Here is a 23529-nt window from a genome sequence, read left to right as displayed (position 1 = left end):
GTGTCTCAAAAAAAAAAAAAAAAAAAAAAAAGACTGTAGTGTTTAGCCCTATCAATTTAGCTTGAATGTTGTTGAGTGCTGTGCTGGATATAATTCTGGTCACCAAAGTCTGGTTCCCGCCCCCCCCACTTTTTGTTTTTGTTTTTTAATTTTAAGAGACAGAATCTTGCTTTGTTCCAGGCTGGAGTGCAATAGTGTGATCGTAGCTCACTACTGCCTTGAACTTCTGGGCTCAAGGGAATCCTCCAGCCTCAGCCCCCTGAGTAGCTGGGACTATAGGCACACTACCACTCCCAGCTAATTTTAAGAAAAATTTTTTTTGTAGAGACGGGATCTTGACATCTTATCCAGGCTGGTCTTGAGTTCCTGGCCTCAGGTGATCCTCCCACTTCAGCCTCCCAAAGTACAGGGATTACAGGAGTGAGGCACCTTGCCTGGCCCACAGTCTGGTTTCTTAACAAAAGGACCATTGTTTAATTTGTCATGACTCTTTAAAATGAATCTTATTGTTTTAGTTGCTGTAGAACTTGTAAAGAAAACTGACTCTCAGCCAACCTCCGTGATGTTGCTTGATTTCATCCAGCATATCATGAAATCCTCCCCACTTATGTTTGTAAATGTGAGTGGAAGCCATGAGGCCAAAGGCAGTTGTATTGGTAAGTGCTGTTATTCATGCATTCACTTGCCATCTGTTCTATAAAATCCTCCTTTTACTGCTCTTCTGAAATATTACATGTACAGGATTATACTTTTTTGGGTCAGCTTTGCTATAAATTGAAGGAGCAAAATGGTAATGGTTATTTTTCCTTCACATATCCTTATTGTTTTCTTTTTAGTATTGTATACTAGGTACTTAGAAATAATCAAATTTGTTCATTTGCCATTGAACACTTTGGCATAGTTTTCTTTTTTCTGTTTTTGGTAATCTCTTTCTTCTAGATCAGAGCTTGGCAAGCTGTAGTCCACAGGGTGGCTGCCTGTTTTTGTGAACAAAGTTTTTGTGTTTTGTTTTGTTTCCTTTTTTTTTTTAAATAAGACAGGGTCTCGCTATGTTGCCCAGGCTGGTCTTGAACTGGTAGACTCAAGGGATCCTCCTGCCTCAGCCTCCTGCATACCTGGGACTATAGGCACATGCTACTGTGCCTGGCTTCAGTTTTTGTAAACAAAGTTTTATTAGAACACAGCCATGCTCATTCTTTTACTTATTATCTGTGACTACTGCAAAAGCAACTTGGGCACTCAAGCCAAAAATATTACTATCTGGTCCTTTAAAAAAAGTTTGCTGACCGCTATTCTATATATTGAAGCTTTTCTCTAGGCTTATTCTTTATTGCACCTACTACTTTTGTCCCTTCATTGGTGTCTTCATAAAGAGATGCAAAATAAACATTTTTTTGTATAATGGATAAAGTATTTTAAAATTTTTTGTTCAAACTTTAACTCAACTTTGATAGCATGTCCTCCAAGAAGTTTTTTTCTGAGCACTACCTCTAACTGCTTAGAACTGGCTTGGTTATTCCTTTATTCTCTCTTAGTACTAAGTGTTCTGCATTTCATCTGTCATAGAGGCTATTAAACTGTGCTCTAATCATTGGTTTGTCTATATTCTTTCCTACAGTAGTTTTTAAACTACAGGTCATAACCCACTAGTGGGTTATGAAATTAGGCAATTATCAGCATTTAAAACAAGATGAAATAAACTAGAAAATATCATAGGCTGGGCGCGATGTCTCACGCCTCTAATCCCAGCACTTTGGGAGTTCGAGACCAGCCTAGGCAACATGGCAAAACCCTGTCTCTACCAAAACCAAACCAAACCAAACCAAAACAAAACAAAAAAACATTAGCTGAACATGGTGGCACATGCCTGTGGTACAAGCTACTTGGAAGGCTGAAGCACACTAATTGCTTTAGCCTGGGAGGCAGAGATTGCAGTGAGCTAAGACCATGCCATTGCACTCCAGCCTGGGTAACAGAGTGAGAACCTGTCTCAAGAAAAAAAAAGAAAATATTATAGTACATTGTATGTAATAAGAGTAAGTACTATTTAATGAACCTTTTGTTTTAAATATTTAAATAAAATGCATGTATATGTACTGGGTCGTGATATAAAATGTTATTTCTTTGTTGCAGTCAAAAAGCTCAAGAAACTGTACTGTGAGATTCATGAGGACAGGACTATGACTGATTTATTCTTGTGCACCTGAGACAGAGTCACCACTCAAATTTTAGTTGAAAGAATGACAATAGCTACCCTTTATTGAACATTTATTTTACTTTGGAACTGTGCTGAGTATTTCATGTGCATTTTGTTATTTGGTCCTCACAGTAACCCATAACATAGATAGCATTATTCTCCTTATACATGAAATTACAGAGGTTCAGAGAAATGAAAAGTTTATACAGCTAGTAAGTGGAAAGCTAGGACCTTGCCTGTCTGACTCCAAAGTTGTTACAGGCATACCTCAGAAATATTGTGGGTTCAGTTCCAGACCACTACAATAAAGTGAATATTGCAATAAAGTAAGTCACATGAATTTTTTGGTTTCCCAGTGCATATAAAAGTTATGTTTACGTTGTACATTAAGTGTGGAATAGCATTATGTCTAAAAAACAATGTATATACCTTAATTAAAAATACTGTATTACTAAAAAATGCTAACGATTATATCATCCTTCAACAAGTTGTAATATTTGTGCTGGTGGAGTGTCTTGCCTTGATGTTGAGGGCCTTTCTCTGGATTAGGCTTTGGCTTAAGGGAATGTTGTGGCTGGTTTGATCTTCTTTTTTTCCTACTGGAAATTTCCTCCTCTTTTAACGATTTGATCTTCTATTCAGAGTACAAAAACTTTCTCCATACCAGCAATAAGGCTGTTTCACTTTCTCATCAATGGTGTGTTCAGTGGAGTAGTACTTTTAATTTCTTCCAAAAACTTTTTCTTTATTTTAACAAGTTGGTTGTTTGGTGAAAGAGGCCTAGATTTCATCTTGTCTTGGCTTTCAACATGCCTTCCTCAGTAGGCTTAATCATTTCTAGCTTTTGATTTGAAGTGAGAGATGTGTGACTCTTCCTTTCATTTGAACACACAGAGGCCATTGTAAGGGTTATTAATTAACCTAATTTCAATACTGTGTCTCAGGGAATAGGGAGACACAAGGAGAGGGAGAGAGATGGGGAACTGCTGGTCGGTGGGTCAGAACACATACATTTATCCATTAAGTTTGCCACCTTATATCGGTGTGGTTCATGACAGCTCCAAACAATTACAATAGTAACATCAAACGTCACTGATCACAGATCACCATAACAGATACGATAATAATGAAAATGTTTGAAATATTTTGAGAATTACCAAAATGTGATACAGAGACATGAAGTGACCACATGCTGTTGGAAAAATGGCACTGATACACTTGCTTGATGCGGAGTTACCACAACCTTCAATTTGTGACAAATGCAGTATCTGCAATGTGCAATAAAACTGGGCATGCCTGTGGTCTAAACTATTATGTTTCCATTGTGAAGGGAATGTTTTACACTCTTGTTAGTGAAGTTTATTCTTTAAAGGTCAATCGTCAAGGATTTAGCAAATGAATTAGCACTTCGGATATACTTGTTTATTTAATATCTTTTTTGTTTATTTCAAAGAATTCAGTAATTGGATCATAACGAGACTTCTGCGGATTGCAGCAACTCCCTCCTGTCATTTGTTACACAAGAAAATCTGTGAAGTCATCTGTTCATTATTATTTCTTTTTAAAAGCAAGAGTCCTGCTATTTTTGGGGTACTCACAAAAGAATTATTACAACTTTTTGAAGACTTGGTTTACCTCCATAGAAGAAATGTGATGGGTCATGCTGTGGAATGGCCAGTGGTCATGAGCCGATTTTTAAGTCAATTAGATGAACACATGGGATATTTACAATCAGCTCCTTTGCAGTTGATGAGTATGCAAAATTTAGAATTTATTGAAGTCACTTTATTAACGGTTCTTACTCGTATTATTGCAATTGTGTTTTTTAGAAGGCAAGAACTCTTACTTTGGCAGATAGGTTGTGTTCTGCTAGAGTATGGTAGTCCAAAAATTAAATCCCTAGCAATTAGCTTTTTAACAGAACTTTTTCAGCTTGGAGGACTACCAGCACAACCAGCTAGCACTTTTTTCAGCTCATTTTTGGAATTATTAAAACACCTTGTAGAAATGGATACTGACCAATTGAAACTCTATGAAGAGCCATTATCAAAGCTGATAAAGACACTATTTCCCTTTGAAGCAGAAGCTTATAGAAATATTGAACCTGTCTATTTAAATATGCTGCTGGAAAAACTCCGTGTCATGTTTGAAGACGGTGTGCTCATGCGGCTTAAGTCTGATTTGCTAAAAGCAGCTTTGTGCCATTTACTGCAGTATTTCCTTAAATTTGTGCCAGCTGGGTATGAATCTGCTTTACAAGTCAGAAAGGTCTATGTGAGAAATATTTGTAAAGCTCTTTTGGATGTGCTTGGAATTCAGGTAGATGCAGAGGTAAGTAATTTTTCAGGTTACTTGTTAAGTATGTATTTTGTTCATCATTTAATTGTATACATATGTGCAGAATGTAATAAGAAAATAGAATATCTTTAATAGTAATTTATATTTGGAACATAATGATTTTCATAGTGTAGTCTGGCTCACTATTATGGACTTTTACTTTGATTTCAGAAGGATTTGTTCATTAAGTTGGTAATGAACTGCCAATGGAGTAGAATGTTTCTAAGTAGAATCTGTGAAGTGTAAATGTATTTGTTGCATTATTAATTAAAGGGCGGCAGTTACCAACTTAATTGCAGAAGCTTTGGTCAATCAGATTATGTGTCTGACAAGTTATAATCAATCACTTTTAGAAAACCTATGAATGATTAATCATGCCAAATTATGCGCTTTTTTCTATTTGGACTGTGGGAGTCAGGTAATACAATAAAATCATCAGAGATGCAGTAACTTGATTAAATATTTTAGTTTATTAATCTTGCTGGATTAAAGTTACATGAAGAAAGTTGGTAATTCCCTTACAGAATTTTTTATAAGGGAATTAAAATTTATAGCATTTTGGTAAGAGGAAAAACAGGATGTAGAGAGAAGGATTTGTTTAAACCTTCTAAGACTATAGAACCATAGTCTATATATAGACTTAAATAATATAGATCAATTTAGATGTTTATTTTGCTTTATGAGACTCTAAAAGTAGTTTCACTAGAAAACACCTAACATCTAATACATTCTTGCTGCCTGTGAATAATATAAATATATTTTCTAAGGAATATTTCTGGAAATTATTTTTTATTTTCTCAGTACTTGTTGGGCCCACTTTATGCAGCTTTGAAAATGGAAAGTATGGAAATCATTGAGGAGATTCAATGCCAAACTCAACAGGAAAACCTCAGCAGTAATAGTGATGGAATATCACCCAAAAGGCGTCGTCTCAGCTCATCTCTAAACCCTTCTAAAAGAGCACCAAAACAGACTGAGGAGTATGATGACCTTCATTCAGTTTGTATTTAGCCATTAAATAAAACTTTGTTCACTTTTAAAAATCAGCTTTAGTTAAGTGCTTTGATTTAAATACACAAAGAACATCTTTCTAAATGTAGCCAAGGGAGTGCTTAAAATATTGTTATAATTATTGTAGACAGTAGTATAAAACACTTCATGGTTAAATATAGTTGCTTTGCATGTTTTTATATGCTTATCTAATTTAACTTTTTAATATGTGAAAAATCTTTGAGACTGTGCATCTATTAGCAATTTTTAAAATGTTAACCAACTATTTTTTATAAAGTGGCTAAGTTGCCATATTTCAGTTACTTCTGAATATTGTTTTAATTGTTTTAAATCTTAGTATAAATTTCAGGCTGGGTGCGGTGGCTCACGCCTGTAATCCCAGCACTTTGGGAGGCCGAGGCGGGCGGATCACAAGGTCAGAAGATCGAGATCATCCTGGCTAACACGGTGAAACTCTGTCTCTACTAAAAATACAAAAAATTAGCCAGGCGTGGTGGTTGGCGCCTGTAGTCCCAGCTACTCGGGAGGCTGAGGCAGGAGAATGGCGTGAACCCGGGAGGCGGAGCTTGCAGTGAGCCGAGATGGCGCCACTGCACTCCAGCCTGGGAGACAGAGTGAGACTCCGTGTCACAAAAAAAAAAAATTTTTTTGAATAGTTGATATTACATAGTATGTTTTATTCTAAATATGTTTCATGTTTTAACCAAATTTATATTGCATATGAATATCTCTCTACTGTATTCATAATTATAGAATTAAACATGTGGACATGAACCAAAAGAGCATATTATGGAGTGCACTGAAACAGAAAGCTGAATCCCTTCAGATTTCCCTTGAATACAGTGGCCTAAAGAATCCTGTTATTGAGATGTTAGAAGGAATTGCTGTTGTCTTACAACTGACTGCTCTGTGTACTGTTCATTGTTCTCATCAAAACATGAACTGGTAAAACAAACTTCTTGTTTCTTGGGGTTGGGTTTCCTGTAATGAACTTGGATTTACTGTTTACTCATTATTCACTTGACTCATGTAACCTTAGAACACAAACTCTTCACTGAAGTAGTTAATAAATTTATTTTCTATTGAGTCAAATGCTAGGTACGGTGCTAAGCACTGTATTTATCTTAGTTAATATTTACAATAGTCCTGTAAGGTAAACGCTATTTTGCCTATTTTAAAAATTAGAAACTGACACTCAGAGAAACTGAGGCTCTTTTTTGTCTGAAGCCAAAACTGACTTTCCTGGGGACACATGATTAGAAAGTACCAGAACACATTTGTGTACAACTCAAAACCCAGTGTTTGGCTTTTGAAGACAGGGTCTCGCTTTGTCTCCCAGGCTGGTGCACAGTGGCGTGATCATGGCTCACTACAGCCTTGATCTCTGTCCGGGGCTCAAGTGAGCCTCCCAAGTAGCTGGGACTATAGGCATGTGCCGCCACACCCTAATTTAGAAAAAAATTTTTTTGTAGAGATGGGTTTCCCTATATTGGCCCGGCTGGTCTCAAACTCCTGGGCTCAAGTGATCCTCCCACCTCAGGCTCCCAAAGTAATTTTAGTTCCCAAATCCTAAGGGTGATTTAAGCTGACATAAATAGATTCAACTTAAAATAGTAATAACATATTACTTGATTTGCATGTTTACTTTAAATTGTTATAGATAAATTTCATACTCACAATTTATTTTGGCTTTACTACAATTTTATGTTTGACTATAACAAAATTCATCTTAATTCCAATGTTTTTAACAAAATGTACTTACTGCAGCCATACTTTCAAGGACTGTCAACATAAATCCAAGAAGAAACCTTCTGTAGTGATAACTTGGATGTCATTGGATTTTTACACAAAAGTGCTTAAGAGCTGTAGAAGTTTGTTAGAATCTGTTCAGAAACCGGACCTGGAGGCAACCATTGATAAGGTGGTGAAAATTTATGATGCTTTGATTTATATGCAAGGTGAGTACAAATTAGCAACAGATCAGAATAACCTTTAAAGATAATCAGTATAGAAATATGCTTTCTTTTTTGCCTGAAGCTTAAGTGCGTGTTTGGAATACTCAGAAGTTTTTTCCTGATTTCAGTTCTATTAAATTTGTCAATAATTTCTGATTTGCCAATTTATGTGCATAATATTTTGATTCTTTAGTCAATAGAAATTATTTATAACTTCAAAGTTTTTTAATTTGGGAGTTTGAGGAATGCCGTGATTCTTCTTTAAAACAGGCATAGATAACATGTTTTTATAAAGTCACATTTAATTACTTTGGGTTCACAGACCTCAGACCATCGTTTATGGATCTCTGTGTTAAGAATTTCTGCTTATCAAATGATCATTATGATAGTATTTCAAATGTCTTTATTTTTATTTAAAAGAGATATGATTAAGGAAAAGTTATAATTAATGACTTATTTTGTGCTTCTGTAGTAAACAGTTCATTTGAAGATCATATCCTGGAAGATTTATGTGGAATGCTCTCACTTCCATGGATTTATTCCCATTCTGATGATGGCTGTTTAAAGTTGACCACATTTGCCACTAATCTTCTAACATTAAGCTGTAGGATTTCAGATAGCTATTGTAAGTGCTCACAAGAATGTGTGTGTGGTTTGTTTTATTTATTTATCTATCTATCTATTTATTTATTTATTTATTTATTTATTTATTTTTGAGACGGAGTCTTACTCTGTCGCCCATGCTGGAGTGCAGTGGCGCAATCTTGGCTTGCTGCAACCTCCGTCTTCAGGTTCAAGCAATTTTCCTGCCTCAGCCTCCTGAGTAGCTAGGATTACAGGTGCGCACCACCATACCCAGCTAATTCTTATATTTTTAGTAGAGGCGGGGTTTCACCATGTTAGCCAGGCTGGTCTCGAACTCCTGACCTCAAGTGATCCACCTGCCCCAGCCTTCTAAAGTGCTAGGATTACAGGCGTGAGCCACCATGCCTGGTCTTGTGTGGTTTGTTTTAACTCATCTCTATATAGGACTTCTAAGACTTATTTATATTTTTTTCAATAATTAAAAGAGCAGGTACATTTTTAATAGTTCAGAAGGGGGTTAGATACATAAAAAGTAACACATAAAAGCCTGCCCCACATATCCCATTTCTTTTCTTTTTGTAAAACATTTGCAATGTGTCCTTACATATCATTATCTTCATTTAATAAAATTAGGAAGTATTTGAGAAATATTTTAAAAAGAAGAACAATATACCAAAAATTCTAATACCAACTTCTCATTTTAAGAAATAGAAACATTAGGCCAGGCACGGTGGCTCACGCCTGTAATCCCAGCACTTTGGGAGGCCAAGGCATGCGGATCTCTTGAGGTCAGGAGCTTGAGACCAGCCTGGCCAACATGGCAAAACCTCATCTCTTCTAAAAATACAAAAATTAGCCAGGCATGGTGGCTCACGCCTGTAGTCCCAGCTACTAGGGAGGCTGAGATACAAGAATCTCTTGAACCCAGGAGGCAGAGGTTTCAGTGAGCCAAGATTGCACCCGTGCACTCCAGCCTGGGCAGCAGAGTGAGACTCTCAAAAAAAAAGAAAAAAGAAATAAAAACATCAAAGCCCTTTGAAGTCAGTTTCTCTTTACCCTTACCTCTCTTCATGAATTTTTTTTAAAAAGGAAATAAAAATATTAGAGATATGATGGAAGCCTTTGTCCCTCTATGATTTCATTCCCCTCATTTTTTTCCCCAGAGATTACTACTGTTCTGAATTTGGTGTTGATTGTTCTGTTGAATGTTGTATTACTTTTACTATATATGTATTTATTTATAAATAATATAAGAAATTGTTTTGCTTCTTACAGCTTACATTTTGTTGGTCAACACTGTCTTTATGAGACTTATCCATGGTGATATGGGTAACTCTAGTTTTTATTTAAACTTCCAAATAGTAGCCAAATGCATGGATGGACTATCAGACCTCCTATTGGTGGACAATCAAGTTGTTTCCAACTTTTCACAATTACAAGCAACATTTAAATGAATATTTTTATAAATGATTCTTTAGTCATTCTAAGGCCTTGCTGTCTGAAAAGTATGCTCCACAGACCAGTAGCATCGCCACCATTTAGGGACTTGTTAGAAATGGAGCGTCTTTGATTCTGCTGAAAGAGCACATTAAAAAAAAAAAAGAGAGAAAGAAAGAAATGGGGAATCTTATGCTCCACCCAGACCTACTGAATCAGAATCTGCATTTTAACAAGATAGGTGATTCATATCCATATTAAAGTTTGAGAAGCATTATTTTAACGTTTTTACCTACCTAGGAGTAGTATTGTTGGGTTATCGAGTTTGCACATCCTCACCTCTATTCTGCTGTATTGTTCTCCAAAGATACACCAGTTTACACTCCTGTTAGCAGAGTATGAGTTCCACATCCTCACTGGCACTTAGCTGACTTTAAAATTTTTGCTATCTAGAAAATAAAATATGTCATGGAGTTAACTATCTTAAATTTTTTCTTTTTCCTATCTGGTAGGTATGATTTTCAATTTGCATTTCCTTGATTATTTAGTAAGGTTGTGTATAGACCTTTTTCAGTGCACTTGCTTTATTTTCTGAAAAGGAGCTTTTAATTAAATTAGGTATTAAATGTATTTTAAGTGTTACTTGACTTTTATTTATATATATATATACACAAATGTTACTTTACTTATATATATATATGTATATGTGTATACATAAAATTAACATTAGTAGAAATCTTGTTTAATAGACTTAATTTTTTCAGCACCACAGGCACAATCACGATGTGTGTTTCTTCTGACTCTGTTTCCAAGAAGAATATTCCTTGAATGGAGAACAGCAGTTTACAACTGGGCCCTGCAGAGCTCCCATGAAGTAATCCGGGCTAGTTGTGTTAGTGGATTTTTTATCTTACTGCAGCAGCAGAATTCTTGTAACAGAGTTCCCAAGATTCTTATGTATGTACTAAGATTTTAATTTGAATATATCACTCTATTGGAAAGATCATAATTGTCTGGCTATATATGCAGGGTTATGTTTATTGTTGAATATGTAAAGCAAATGTTGCTTTTAGTTTTAGAATTTAACATTTTTTCCTTCTAGGCTTTGTTTTACCAGTACTTTTGTCCCAAATTAAGCAAGACTATTTAGACCACAAAATTAGGCAAGAAAGTTTAGTACTTTTTCTTTTTTTTCCCCAGAGATAAAGTCAAAGATGATTCTGACATTGTCAAGAAAGAATTTGCTTCTATACTTGGTCAACTTGTCTGTACTCTTCACGGCATGTTTCATCTGACAAGTTCTTTAACAGAACCTTTCTCTGAACACGGACATGTGGACCTCTTCTGTAGGAACTTGAAAGCCACTTCTCAACATGAATGTTCATCTTCTCAACTAAAAGCTTCTGTCTGCAAGCCATTCCTTTTCCTACTGAAAAAAAAAACACCTAGTCCAGTAAAACTTGGTGAGTGATTATGACTTATTTAATATTTTAAAACCTATTTAAGCTCTGCTTTTCAAATCAGTAAAAGAATTAGACTGAAGCCTTGAAAAATTACAGGAAGTTACATACTTTATAGATTCAGTGCTCAGTATTGATTAGTTATAAATGGGATAACTGGTATTAGATCGCATCACAAAACCGATAGGAGAGGTGATTTTGGGATTTTTCGAATACTCTTGTGATTTGACAGCCTAAATGGGGCATACCTGATGGTTGTTTCAATACTGTAAGATTCAATATTCTATATCTTCTTTAGTGATACCAGAGATCGTCTTAATGTGCCCCCTGTTACCACCTTGGACCTTGAGAACTTCAAATAGTTAAATTACTTTGCCCAACTGAGGACTATAGAGTGTATCTTCTTGGCCACTTTCCAGTGGTAATGGAGTATAAATTTTTACGAAGTATGAGATTTATACAAATACTTAGAAGATCCATTTGTTTAGGTAGTAAGTTGAAACTTGTTCTGAAGTTTTCAAAGCAATAGAAAGTACTCCCTAAATCTTGTAATGTAAGGTTAACAATAAAGCTAAGATCCCCTTGAGAAATGTGCTTTTCTTTTTTTCTTTTTTTTTTTTTCCCCGAGACGGAGTTTTGCTCTTGTTGCCCAGGCTGAAGTACAATGGCGCGATCTTGGCTCACTGCAACCTCTGCCTCCTGGGTTCAGACGATTCTCCTGCCTCAGCCTCCAGAGTAGCTGGGATTACAGGCGTGTGCCACCAGGCCTGGCAAATTTTTGCATTTTTAGTAGAGACAGGGTTTCACCATGTTGGTCAGGCTAGTCTCCAACTCCTGACCTCAGGTAATCTACCCACCCTGTCCCCCCAAAGTGCTGGGGTTACAGGCATGAGCCACCATGCCCGGCCTTTCTTCTTTCTTTTTTTTTTTTTTTAAGAGACAGGGTCTTGCTCTGTCACCCAGGCTGGAGTGCAGTGGCGCGATCATGGCTCACTGCAGTCTGCAGCCTTGATCTCCCAGGCTCAAGTGATCCTCCTACCTCAGCCTCTTGAGTAGCTGGGACCATAGTATGTGCCACTACACCCAGCTAATTTTTAAATTTTTTGTAGAGAGGGATCTCACTTTGTTGCCCAGGCTGGTCTTTGAACTCCTAGCTTCAAGTGATCCTCCCACCTTGGCCTCCCAGAGTGTTGGGATTACAGGTATGAGTCACCACTCCTGGCCTGCAATGTGTTTTTAAGTTTATCTTGGTAACATATAATGGTCTACAAAATCTGAAAGAGACTTGTTATTTTATAACAATTCTGGAAATTATTTTAGATTTAAATTATTTACAGGCTGAGTGCAGTGGTTCGTTCCTTTAACACCAGCACTTCGGGAGGCCGAGACAGGCGGATTGCCTGAGCTCAGGTGTTCGAGACCAGTCTGGGCAACATGGTGAAGCCCCATCTCTACAAAAAATACAAAAATTAGCCAGGCATGGTGGTGCATGCCTGTGGTCCCAGCTACTTGGGAGGCTGAGGTGGGAGGATCACTTGAACCTGGGGGGTCAGGGCTGCATGCTGCAGTGAGCCGTGATCATGCCACTGCACTCCAGCCTGGGTGACAGAGCAAGACCCTATATCAAAAAAAAAGTGACATTTATTAAATATAAAGTAATTTTAATTTATAAGTATCCATTTTAATTTCCTAAAATTCTGTGTGCTATATATACTTAAATATGAAACATTGACATTATAAGAGAACTTAGGATTCTTCATGGCATATTATTTGTTGACAATATTTTTACAGTACTACCTTGACATTTAATATGTTAAATTAGGTATTGTATACTCTTGTCCTTCAGCTTTCATAGATAATCTACATCATCTTTGTAAGCATCTTGATTTTAGAGAAGATGAAACAGATGTAAAAGCAGTTCTTGGAACTTTATTAAATTTAATGGAAGATCCAGACAAAGATGTTAGAGTGGCTTTTAGTGGAAATATCAAGCACATATTGGAATCCTTGGACTCTGAAGATGGATTTATAAAGGAGGTTGATAATTTTTGTTTTTAACATTTGAGTTTACGTCAACCTAGCTCTAAAAATTTTTTTAACCAGTTAATTTTATTGTTCTAGCTTTTTGTCTTAAGAATGAAGGAAGCATATACACATGCCCAAATATCAAGAAATAATGAGCTGAAGGATACCTTGATTCTTACAACAGGGGATATTGGAAGGTATACTTGGCAGCATTTGTATTCTTCCTTATTTATTTTGGCAATTCTCCATTTTTATTTGCTTGCTGTTAAAAATGGTGATATGATATTTGTGATATTATAGACAAAATGTGAGTCAACATGAATTTATTTGTAGATTTCCGTTTGTTTCTGGGATATTGGAGATATATATGTGTGTGTGTATGCGTGTGTGTGTGTGTGTGTTTGTGTATTCATATGTATGTTGTTTTTAATTTTAGGGCCGCAAAAGGAGATTTGGTACCGTTTGCACTCTTACACTTATTGCATTGTTTGTTATCCAAGTCAGCATCTGTCTCTGGAGCAGCATACACAGAAATTAGAGCTCTGGTTGCAGCTAAAAGTGTTAAACTGCAAAATTTTTTCAGCCAGTATAAGAAACCCATCTGTCAGGTAAGAGTCAGCGTTTGTCTTGACTATAGGCAACAGCAGTACTTTTTAAGAGTTACAAAAAAGAAGAATATTTATACATGTTTTATTTTGCTTGCTTTTCTTTTTTCTTCAATTTATATTTTAAGTTCAGGGGTATATTGCAGCATGTACAGGTTTGCTACATAGGTAAACATGTCGTGGTGGTTTGCTGCACAGGTCATCTCATCACCTAGGTATAAGCCCAGCATCCATTAACTATTATTTCTGATACTCTCCCTTCCCCCACCCCCCTGACAGGCCCCAGTGTGTGTTGTTCCCCCCATGTGTCCATGTGTTCTCATCATTCAGCTCCTACTTATAAGTGAGAACTTGTGGTGTTTGGTTTTCTGTTCCTGTGTTAGTTCGCTGAGGATAATGGCTTCCAGTTCCATTCATGTCCCTGCAAAGGACATGAACTTGTTCCTTTTAATGGCTGTATAGTATTCCATGGTGTATATGTACCACATTTTCTTCATCCAGTCTGTCATTGATGGGCATTTAGGTTAACTCCATGACTTTGTTTTTTTGTTTTTTTTTTTTTTTTTTTGAGATGGAGTATTGCTCTGTTGTCCAGGCTGGAGTGCAATGGTGCAATCTCAGTTCACTGCAACCTTCACACCTCCCAGGTTCACATGATTCTCCTGCCTCAGCCTCCCAAGTAACTGGTATTATAGGTGCCTGCCACCATGCCTGGCTAATTTTTGTATTTTTAGTAGAGATGAGGTTTCACCATGTTGGGCAAGTTGGTCTTGAACTCCTGATCTCAAGCGATCCACCCGTCTCAGCCTCCCAAAGTGCTAGGATTACAGGCATGAGCCACTGCACCTGGCCAACTTTGCTATTGTAAATGGTGCTGCAGTGAACCTACATGTGCATGTGTCTTTACTGTAGAATGATTTATATTCCTTTGGGTATATACCCAGTAGTGGGATTGCTGGGTCAAATGGTATTGCTGCCTCTAGGTCTTTGAGGAGTTGCCACACCGTCTTCCACAATGGTTTAACTAATTTAGACTCCCACCAACGGTATAAAAGCATTCCCTTTTCTCGGAAACCTTGCCAGTATCTGTTTTTTGACTTTTTAATAATAGCCATTCTGACTGGCATGAGATGGTATCTCACTGTAGTTTTGATCAGTGATGTTGAGCTTTTTTCATGTTCGTTGGCTGGCTGCACATATGTCTTCTTTGGAGAAGAGTCTGTTTATGTCCTTTGCCCACTTTTGTTTTTTTCTTGTAAATTTGTTTAAGTTCTTTGTAGACTCTGGATATTAGACCTCTGTCAGATGAATAGATTGCAAACATTTTCTCCTATTCTGTAGGTTGTTTGTCCACTGTGATGATAGTTTATTTTGATGTGCAGAAGCTCTTGAGTTTAAATAGATCCTATTTGTCAATTTTTGCTTTGTTGAAATTGCTTTTGGTGTTTTTGTGATGAAATCTTTGCGTGTGCCTATAGCCTGAGGTATTGCCTAGATTTTCTTCTAGAGTTTTTATAGTTTTGAGTTTTACATTTAAGTCTTTAATCCGTCTTGAGTTAATTTTTGTATATGGTGTGAGGAAGGGGTCCAGTTTCAATTTTCTGCATATGGCTAGTCGATTCTCCCAGCACCATTTATTAAATAGAGAGTCCTTTCCCCATTGCTTGTTTTTGTCAGGTTTGTTAAAGATTGGATGGTTGTAGGTGTGTCGTCTTATTTCTGAGTTCTCTAATCTGTTCCATTTGCTTGCTTTTTAAAAGTTTTATTTTCTTTTTTATTTTAAACATTTCTTAGAGACCAAATTTCACTCTGTTGTCCAGGCAGCATACAGTGACATAGAATGGTGTGATCATAACTCACTGAAACCTCTAACTCCTGGGCTTAGAGATCCTCCCACTTTAGCCTCTTGAGTAGCTGGGACTACAGGTGTGCACCACCACACCTAGCTAATTTTTATTTATTTATTTATAGAGATGGGGTTTTAGAGAGAGCAGCCCTATTTTGCCCAGGCTGCTCTTTAACTCCTGGCCCCAAATGATCCTCCCACCTCTGCCTCTGAAAGTGCTGGGATTACTGTCATGAGCCACTGTGCCTGGTTTTAAAAAGAAAGCATTGTGCTTGCTTTAAAAAATTATTGTTAAGGCCGGGCGTGGTGACTCACGCCTGTAATCTCAGCACTTTGGGAGGCCAAGGCGGGCACATCACCTGAGGTCAGGAGTTTGAGACCAGCCTGGCTAGCATGGTGAAACCCCATGTCTACTAAAAATACAAAAATTAACTGGGCATGGGGCAGGCATCTGTAATCCCAGCTACTCAGGAGGCTGAGGCAGAAGAATCGCCTGAACTCAGGAGGTGGCGGTTGCAGTGAGCCAAGATCGCACCACTGCACTCCAGCCTGAGTGACAGAGCAAGACTCTGTCTTTAAAAAAAAAAAATTATTGTCAAAAACGATGTATTTTGTTTATAGTTTATTTACCATAACTGAAATCTTGCCATTTTTATATTTTAGGATATTGGTCTGAAGATACAGGTTATAAATGAGGGAGGAAGAAAATCATCTTATAATGGTGTATAGACTTTTTAGTGATAGTAAACTGTTTTACACCTTGATATTATGTTATATGACACTTTGTTTTAAATATATTCAATTAATGGCTGAAAAGTTAGGTTATGCTAAAATACTGAATTTATTTGTGGTATAATCCTTAGCATGATATTCAAGTTTTTTAACTAAGTCTGATTATGTCATCTGTGAAAGGCAGATTATGACATAGTCTACCTCATTAAGGTTGTTATAAAAATTGAATGGACCAATTCAGATAATGTAGAATACTATTTGATACTGCCCTCTGTGGTGGCTTAAAAAGTATTAGTTAAAATTTCTTCTTTGTGTGAAAACTCACAATAAAATGGTTTTTGCTCTAGTTTTTGGTAGAATCCCTTCACTCTAGTCAGATGACAGCACTTCCGAATACTCCATGCCAGAATGCTGACATGCGAAAACAAGATGTGGCTCACCAGAGAGAAATGGCTTTAAATACGTTGTCTGAAATTGCCAACGTTTTCGACTTTCCTGATCTTAATCGTTTTCTTACTGTAAGTTGCAACATATAGTTCACTTGAGGTTTGCAATTCAGTATTTTGTTCATTCCATTCTAGATTTTGACTTTGATATGAGATTATTGCTTATGCTGTAAAACTTAAGTTTAAGTGGATTTGAGTCATTGTTCTTTATGGTTAGCTGTCCTGAAAAGTTAATACTAATTGAATAATGCTAATCAATTCAGTTAGCTATTTGAGCCCTTATGTCTTTGGTGCTATGATTTGTTCCGTTGGTAATTCAAAGTCTAATATGATCATTTCTGCTTCTAAGGTGTTGGAATAATAAAGTATAAAATTATAGTGGTATAAATGATCTACTATGACATATTTTATAGTATGGAGTGGACTCCAAATATGTGTGGCATTTAAAAATATTTTTGCACATAGCTTATGTGAATATTTTTTTCACCCAGACAAATGTACTTTTTGGTAATTGTTGCATTCTTTTTCAGAGGACATTACAAGTTCTACTACCTGATCTTGCTGCCAAAGCAAGCCCTGCAGCTTCTGCTCTCATTCGAACTTTAGGAAAACAATTAAATGTCAATCGTAGAGAGATTTTAATAAACAACTTCAAATATATTTTTTCTCATTTGGTCTGTTCTTGTTCCAAAGATGAATTAGAACGTGCCCTTCATTATCTGAAGGTAATTGAATATTTCTATATATTTTACTTTTTTATATAAATTAGCATTATAGGAAAGATGTAACATTCTTCTAGGAAGGAGGGTGAGTAAATTATAGCCTATCCTGGAAGAATGTAAGTTTAAATGTTGTTATGTTAAATAATCTTTGTCCTGAGAGCATATTAAATAGAATTCTCCTTTTGTTTTCTTTGATCATTTCACCATAATGGCATATGATAGGCATCCTTTCATGGGAGAGGTTCTCAGCCTATTTCATTATAGTACTTTTCAGTTGATTGGAGTTATAAGTTGACTGATGATACACACTTAATTATATCCATAGGAAGAGGCAATCACCTTCAAATGTAGTATAATGTCTATATTTTAGTTACTTGGTGTTCTGATTACAATTTGGTCCAGGTTTTTGGTAGTTTTTACATTTAAAATTATAACCTGTGCTTCTTTTTTTTGGTGTCATATTAACAAAATATCTCTGAGGAATATGAAACTACATGGGAACAGGAAAACTATGAGAAATATGCATATAACTTTACTGTTTTCTCTGATGTTAATTTACTTAATTTGTTTCATAATATATGCCAGCAGCACATCTCTTTCCATGACAGTTAGTGAATATCAAATGTATTTATTCATCTTGAGAAAGTATTATTCGACTGTATATTGTGGAGATAGAATGATAGTAATAAGTATTTATGGAGTATTTAATACATGTCAGAAATTGAGCTAAACAATTGATATGGATCATTTCATGCAATCCTCACAGTTACCCAATGAGATAAAGGTACTCTTAATTTTTTTTTTGTTTTGTTTTGTGATGGGAGTTTTGCTCTGTAGCCCAGGCTGGAGTGCAGTGGCACGATCTCGGCTCACTGCAACCTCCACCTCCTGGGTTCAAGCGATTCTCCTGCCTTAGCTTCCTGAGTAGCTGGGATTACAGGTGTCTGCCACCAGGCCTGGCTAATTTTAGTATTTTTAGTAGAGGTGGGGTTTCACCATGTTGGCCAGGCTGGTGTCCAACTCCTGGCCGCAAGTGATCCACCTGCCTTGGCCTCCCAAAGTGCTGGAATTACAGGTGTGAACCAACACGCCCAGCCAAAGGTACTATTTTTTTGTTTTGTTTCATAGATAAGGAACTAAGGCAGAGTGAGGTTAGATTAGGTAACTTGTCCAAGTCAGCATATCTGATAAATGACAGCTAGAATTTAAACTAAAGCAATCTGAACAGAAAGACTGCTATAAGCCACTATACTACATTTCCTCCCAGGGTTGTGTGTCCCCAATAATGAATTGATGATATTATAAGACCTTAGAGAAAACTAGGACTTGCTTTTTAATATTTTATTTCTAAATAAAGTTGGATCACTTCTCTTCATTACATATAATCCATGGGAGACCTACCAGGATAGAATAAGATTAGAATCTTTTCCAATGCCTTTTCTTAATACCGTTAGTAAATCCTGTCATCTGGTCTAGAGCTCCTGATGTACTAATAGCATGTTAAAATCAGTATACTTATTTCCAGGATATTAGTATGAAGAAAAAAAATTTTTTTAACATGTCTTTGGGTTAGAATGAAACAGAAATTGAACTGGGGAGCCTGTTGAGACAAGATTTCCAAGGATTGCATAATGAATTATTGCTGCGTATTGGAGAACACTATCAACAGGTTTTTAATGGTTTGTCAATACTTGCCTCATTTGCATCCAGTGATGATCCATATCAGGGCCCAAGAGATACCATATCACCTGAACTGATGGTAAGGAATATGTTCTATGAGGTTTTTTTGTTTGTTTTTCTTCCTTTTGCAGCTTAATTATAAAATTGAAGAAATCATATTTTTGGTCATTTTCTGGCTGCTAGCCATTTGTTTAAATTTTAAGTTGGTATTTTTATTTTGAAAAGGTTGATTTAAATCACGTGGTCACATGCACAAGATCATGAACACGAGATCACGTTTATTTTCTTATAGCATTATCACAATTTTGTTTACATATTTACATATTTAGGGCATTAACAACATATATTAGCATTGAAAAATGTGGACTTTTAAGTGTTTTTAGTAGATTTTATTTTTTCACTGAATAAAAACGTTGAAGTTTATTTTTCTGTACTACTTTTAAATTACATGTATATTAGAATATGTTTGTAGCTCTCCTCTCACCCTGCCCCTCCGACTACTCTTTCCTTAGGTCAACAAATGAAACTTTTCAATTCTAACTGTGGTTTAATCCATTGTTGGATAGAAGGGAAGTTAGGAAATACGTTCTCTATTTTAAATCTTTCCCTACCATAAATTTGTATTTGAAATCACTTTACTGTTTATCTATCTTAAAAAAATATGTAAATCCTCAGAATTAAATTATTATTTTTTCTTTCAACTGCCGTTATTCTTGTAACAGACTTAAAGGACTGTTGGCAAAATATTTTAACCCATTTATGCCAGAGGTTGCAAATTTTTTTTGTAAAAAATCAGACTTTGGTGATGACCTTGAGCAGTAGGATATAAATAACTTCTACAAGCTTACCGTTCCAATAATGGAATACTAGACATAAGTTCATTAAGAGAGATTTTTATCTCTGGTTTCTCATTTCCCATTCTAGTCTGGCTCTTTTCTCACTATTCCATGAAATTCCTTTTGTCAGGATCACCAACAGTCTTCTGGGCTATTAAATCTCGTAGTCACTTCTCTGTCCTATCTTATTCAGCCTTTCAGTGTCATTCAATACAATTGGCCATTCTTTCCTGCGTGGCATCTGTGATACCACATTGTCTTGATTTTCTTTTTTGCTTCACTGTTCACTCATATTTAGGCTTCTTTACTGGCTTTTTCCCTGTAAATTATCTACTTTATCCTCTAAATGTTAGAATAACTCACGACTATGTAACTGGCTCTTTTTTTCTCAGTCATCATTCTCTCCTTTAATGATCTTCTTTGATCTTTTTCTTTAATATGAGTTACATTTTGATAATTTTTAGTTGAAATTTCAGTCCAGACTGCCTCTGAGCTTGGTTTATATAGGTTAGGTCCTGGGAGGAAACAGATGGCATACACACAAACATTTACACAGAAATAGTTTAACAGAGGGGCTACTTTTAGTGACATGGCAAGGTTAAGGGAACCAGCAAGGAATGTTAAGGAACCCAGCTACTACAAACAGCAGAAAACTTAATGCCCCCCTTAGTTCTGGGAAAGGGGAAGAAATAGTGTTACTAGAACCTGATTGAGAGCCAGAACCATGAGGGAGGTCCTCTCATTGTAGAGGAACGTAGCCACTGCCAGAACTACCTCAAAACACAGACAGAGCAGGAAATATGAATACCATACTCTCTCCTCCTACCCTCTGTTCTAGTGGTATTTCCTGCTGACTGAATTCAGTGGAAAGCCAGAGGGCAAGGGATCCTAAGTAATGCAGTCCGGTCAGTGTCCCAGGTACGGAGCAGGGCAGAAGGCGGCAGAGAATGGACCTGAGGATGACAGAGGATGGCAAACAGATATTCACCTTTTCATCATCTCTACTCTCATGTCTTATAAGCATCTCAAACAATTCCAAATATAATATGTTCATTAGAAATCTTTATTTTCCCTTTCTAATCTGTTATTCTCCCAGTCTTTCCCATCTCAGTAATGGTACCGCTATCTACCAGTTGGATGAGACAAAACCTGAGAAGCATTCATGAGCCCTCCATTTCCTTTATCCTTTTATAATCAAACAATGAGAAAATCCTATCAAGTCTCTCCAAAATATATCTTTTCATTTCTGCCACCACCACCCTTACACAAATAATGATTATCTTTCTTGGGACAGCTGTGAACGTCTCCTAATGGTTCTGTCCTTTCATTCTTCCCTCTCTACAATTAATTATTTACACAGCCTTTGGAGTGCTCTTTTTACAAACTCATATCATTCCCCTGATTAAATTCCTTCAATGGTTTTCATTGCCCTTAACATAAAATAAAATCTGTAAGGCATACATGATCTGCCTACCTTTCTACTCTCACATGGTACAACTCTTTTCTTCCTTTCTCCCTATATTTCAACATGGTTTCCTTTGTGTTTCTTAAACATGCCAAACTTTTTCCTGCTTCGAGACCTAGGCCCTGGATGGTCTCTCTGCTTGGAATAATCTCCTGGATCTTTCTCATTCTTTAGATTTCAAGAGTTTCCTGAGTACCCTGTCTCGACTCCCTTACCACATTTCTTGTCTATCACAGGATTGTGTTTATTTTCTTATAGCATTATCACAACTTTGTTTACATACTTACTTATTTAGTGTCTTCCATTCGTGCTAGTCTACCTTGTAAGCTAATGAGAGAGAATGACTCTGCTTATCTTGTACACCTGTACCCAGTATAGGATTCTAGACATACGTAATAAGTATTTGGTGATAGATAATATATTGGTAGGTAGATAAAGTCAAATAATTGTTTGTCTGAGTGCAAGAACTTTAATATTGGAATGTTGACATAGATTGTGTGATCCTTATCTGCTTTTTATTTAAGCAACATAGGCTGGAACCATACAGTTAGTGAATTGTGGCTTACCATGCCAAAGTTGAGTGTCAACCTAAATCAGAAGTTTGCAGAACAAAATGCAATTTTAGATTTTAAAAACCAGATGATTTCCTGTGCTAGGCAAGATAAAGATTTATCCTGACATCTAATCTGGAGAGACTTGTAGGATACCTCACTCCTCTCTATTATATGGTAGCACACACCCTCCTACCCTTTTCTTGGTAATGCATGGAACCTGAAGATACCTAAATCAGATGCCTCAACATCAAGCGGTGCAACTTTCTTATGGAGTTCAAAATGCTTTAGTTGCTACTCATTCCCAGCTCTTTTTTTTTTTTTTGCTCCTTTCTTCTGCCTGTACATAAAGACATGAAACAAAAGAATATTCTTCTTTACAGACTGGTCACATTCTCAGTTTGTAATAATATGAACAAATTGATTTAATACTTAGCTATATACTAAGTTCTTAGTGAATGGTATCTTTTTTTTTTTTGGAAGCAGGATTTTGCTCTGTCACCCAGGCTGGACTGCAGTGGTGCAATCTCAGCCCACTGCAACCTCTGCCTCCAGTGCTTAAGCAATCTTCCCACCTCAGCCTCCTGAGTAGCTGGGACCACAGGTGCATGCCACCATGCTTGGCTAATTTTTTTTGTAGAGATGGGGTTTTGCCATGTTACCCAGGCTGGTCTCAAACTTCTGAGCTCATGTAATCCACCTGCCTCAGCCTCCCAAATTGCTGGGATTATAGGTGTGAGCCACTGCACCTGGCCAATAAATGGTATCTTATTTAGCCTTTACAACAACTCTATGCAGTAGGTGGTTTTATTGTTCACATTTTACAGACTTGGAAGAATTAAGTAACTTATAGAAGATCACACATTAGGAAGTGTCAAAATTAAGATTCAAATCTAGATTTGGCTGACTTAAAGCCCATGCCCTCTCCTCCAGGACCTTCTCTTAAGAAAGTATTAACTTGGCCGAGCACAGTGGCTTACACCTGAAATCCCAGCACTCTGAGACGCCAAAGCAGGAGGATTGCTTGAGCCCAGGAGTTTGAGACCAGCCTGGGCAACATGGCGAAACTCCATCTCTACAAAAAATACAAAAAATTAGCTGGGCGAGGTGGTGCGTGCCTGTAGTCACAGGTACTCAGGAGGCTGAGCTGGGAGGATTGCTTGAGTCTAGGAGGTTGAGGCTGCAGTGAGTCGTGATTGTGCCACTACACTTCAGCCTAGGTGACAGAGACCCTGTTGAGAGAGAGGAAGAAAAGAAGAGGAGAGAAAAGAAAAAAGAGAGAGAAAGGAGGAAAGAAAGAAATAGAAAGGAAGGAAGGAACTCTAAGAAAAAAGAGAAAGGAGGAAAGAGAGAAAAAGAAAGAAAGAGGGAGGGAGGGAGGAAGGAAGGAAGGAACCCTGTTTAAGTAAAAGAGGAAGAAAGAGAAAGAGGGAGGAAGGAAGCAAAGGAGGGAGGAATGGAAGGGAAAGAGGGAGGGAGGAAAGGAGGGAGGAAGAAGGGACGGACGGAGGGAGGGAGGAAAAGAGGGACGGAGGGAGGGAGGGAGGAAAGGGAGGAAGAAGGGACGGACGGAGGGAGGGAGGAAAAGAGGGACGGAGGGAGGGAGGGAGGAAGAAGGGACGGATGGAGGGAGGGAGGG

At 37.0% G+C, this 23529-nt stretch overlaps 1 protein-coding gene across 5 annotated transcripts in view; it reads left to right on the top strand.

Moving 5' to 3' along the window:
• Positions 1-23529, top strand: part of ATR (ATR checkpoint kinase) — a 129386-nt gene that overhangs the window by 12082 nt on the left and 93775 nt on the right. For 4 of the 5 annotated variants that reach the window (XR_010132946.1, XM_019024248.4, XM_063704275.1 and 1 more), the window contains 14 exons: positions 516-656; positions 3651-4528; positions 5336-5514; positions 6299-6490; positions 7313-7503; positions 7973-8125; positions 10287-10479; positions 10723-10985; positions 12829-13019; positions 13104-13204; positions 13444-13615; positions 16538-16708; positions 17167-17361; positions 18932-19117. Coding sequence is in view for 4 of the 5 variants with exons in the window: in XM_019024248.4 (XP_018879793.2) it covers positions 516-656; positions 3651-4528; positions 5336-5514; positions 6299-6490; positions 7313-7503; positions 7973-8125; positions 10287-10479; positions 10723-10985; positions 12829-13019; positions 13104-13204; positions 13444-13615; positions 16538-16708; positions 17167-17361; positions 18932-19117 (3206 nt within the window). In the remaining variant the exon portion in view is untranslated. The remainder of the gene's footprint in view (positions 1-515; positions 657-3650; positions 4529-5335; positions 5515-6298; positions 6491-7312; positions 7504-7972; positions 8126-10286; positions 10480-10722; positions 10986-12828; positions 13020-13103; positions 13205-13443; positions 13616-16537; positions 16709-17166; positions 17362-18931; positions 19118-23529) is intronic. The other variant, XM_055383148.2, reaches the window with a different exon arrangement.

The sequence above is a fragment of the Gorilla gorilla genome, chromosome 2 (assembly GCF_029281585.2).
Source record: "Gorilla gorilla gorilla isolate KB3781 chromosome 2, NHGRI_mGorGor1-v2.1_pri, whole genome shotgun sequence".
Lineage (NCBI taxonomy): Eukaryota > Metazoa > Chordata > Mammalia > Primates > Hominidae > Gorilla > Gorilla gorilla.
The sequence above is the reverse complement of the archived record's forward strand: the minus strand, read 5'-3'. Positions and strand labels throughout refer to the sequence as shown.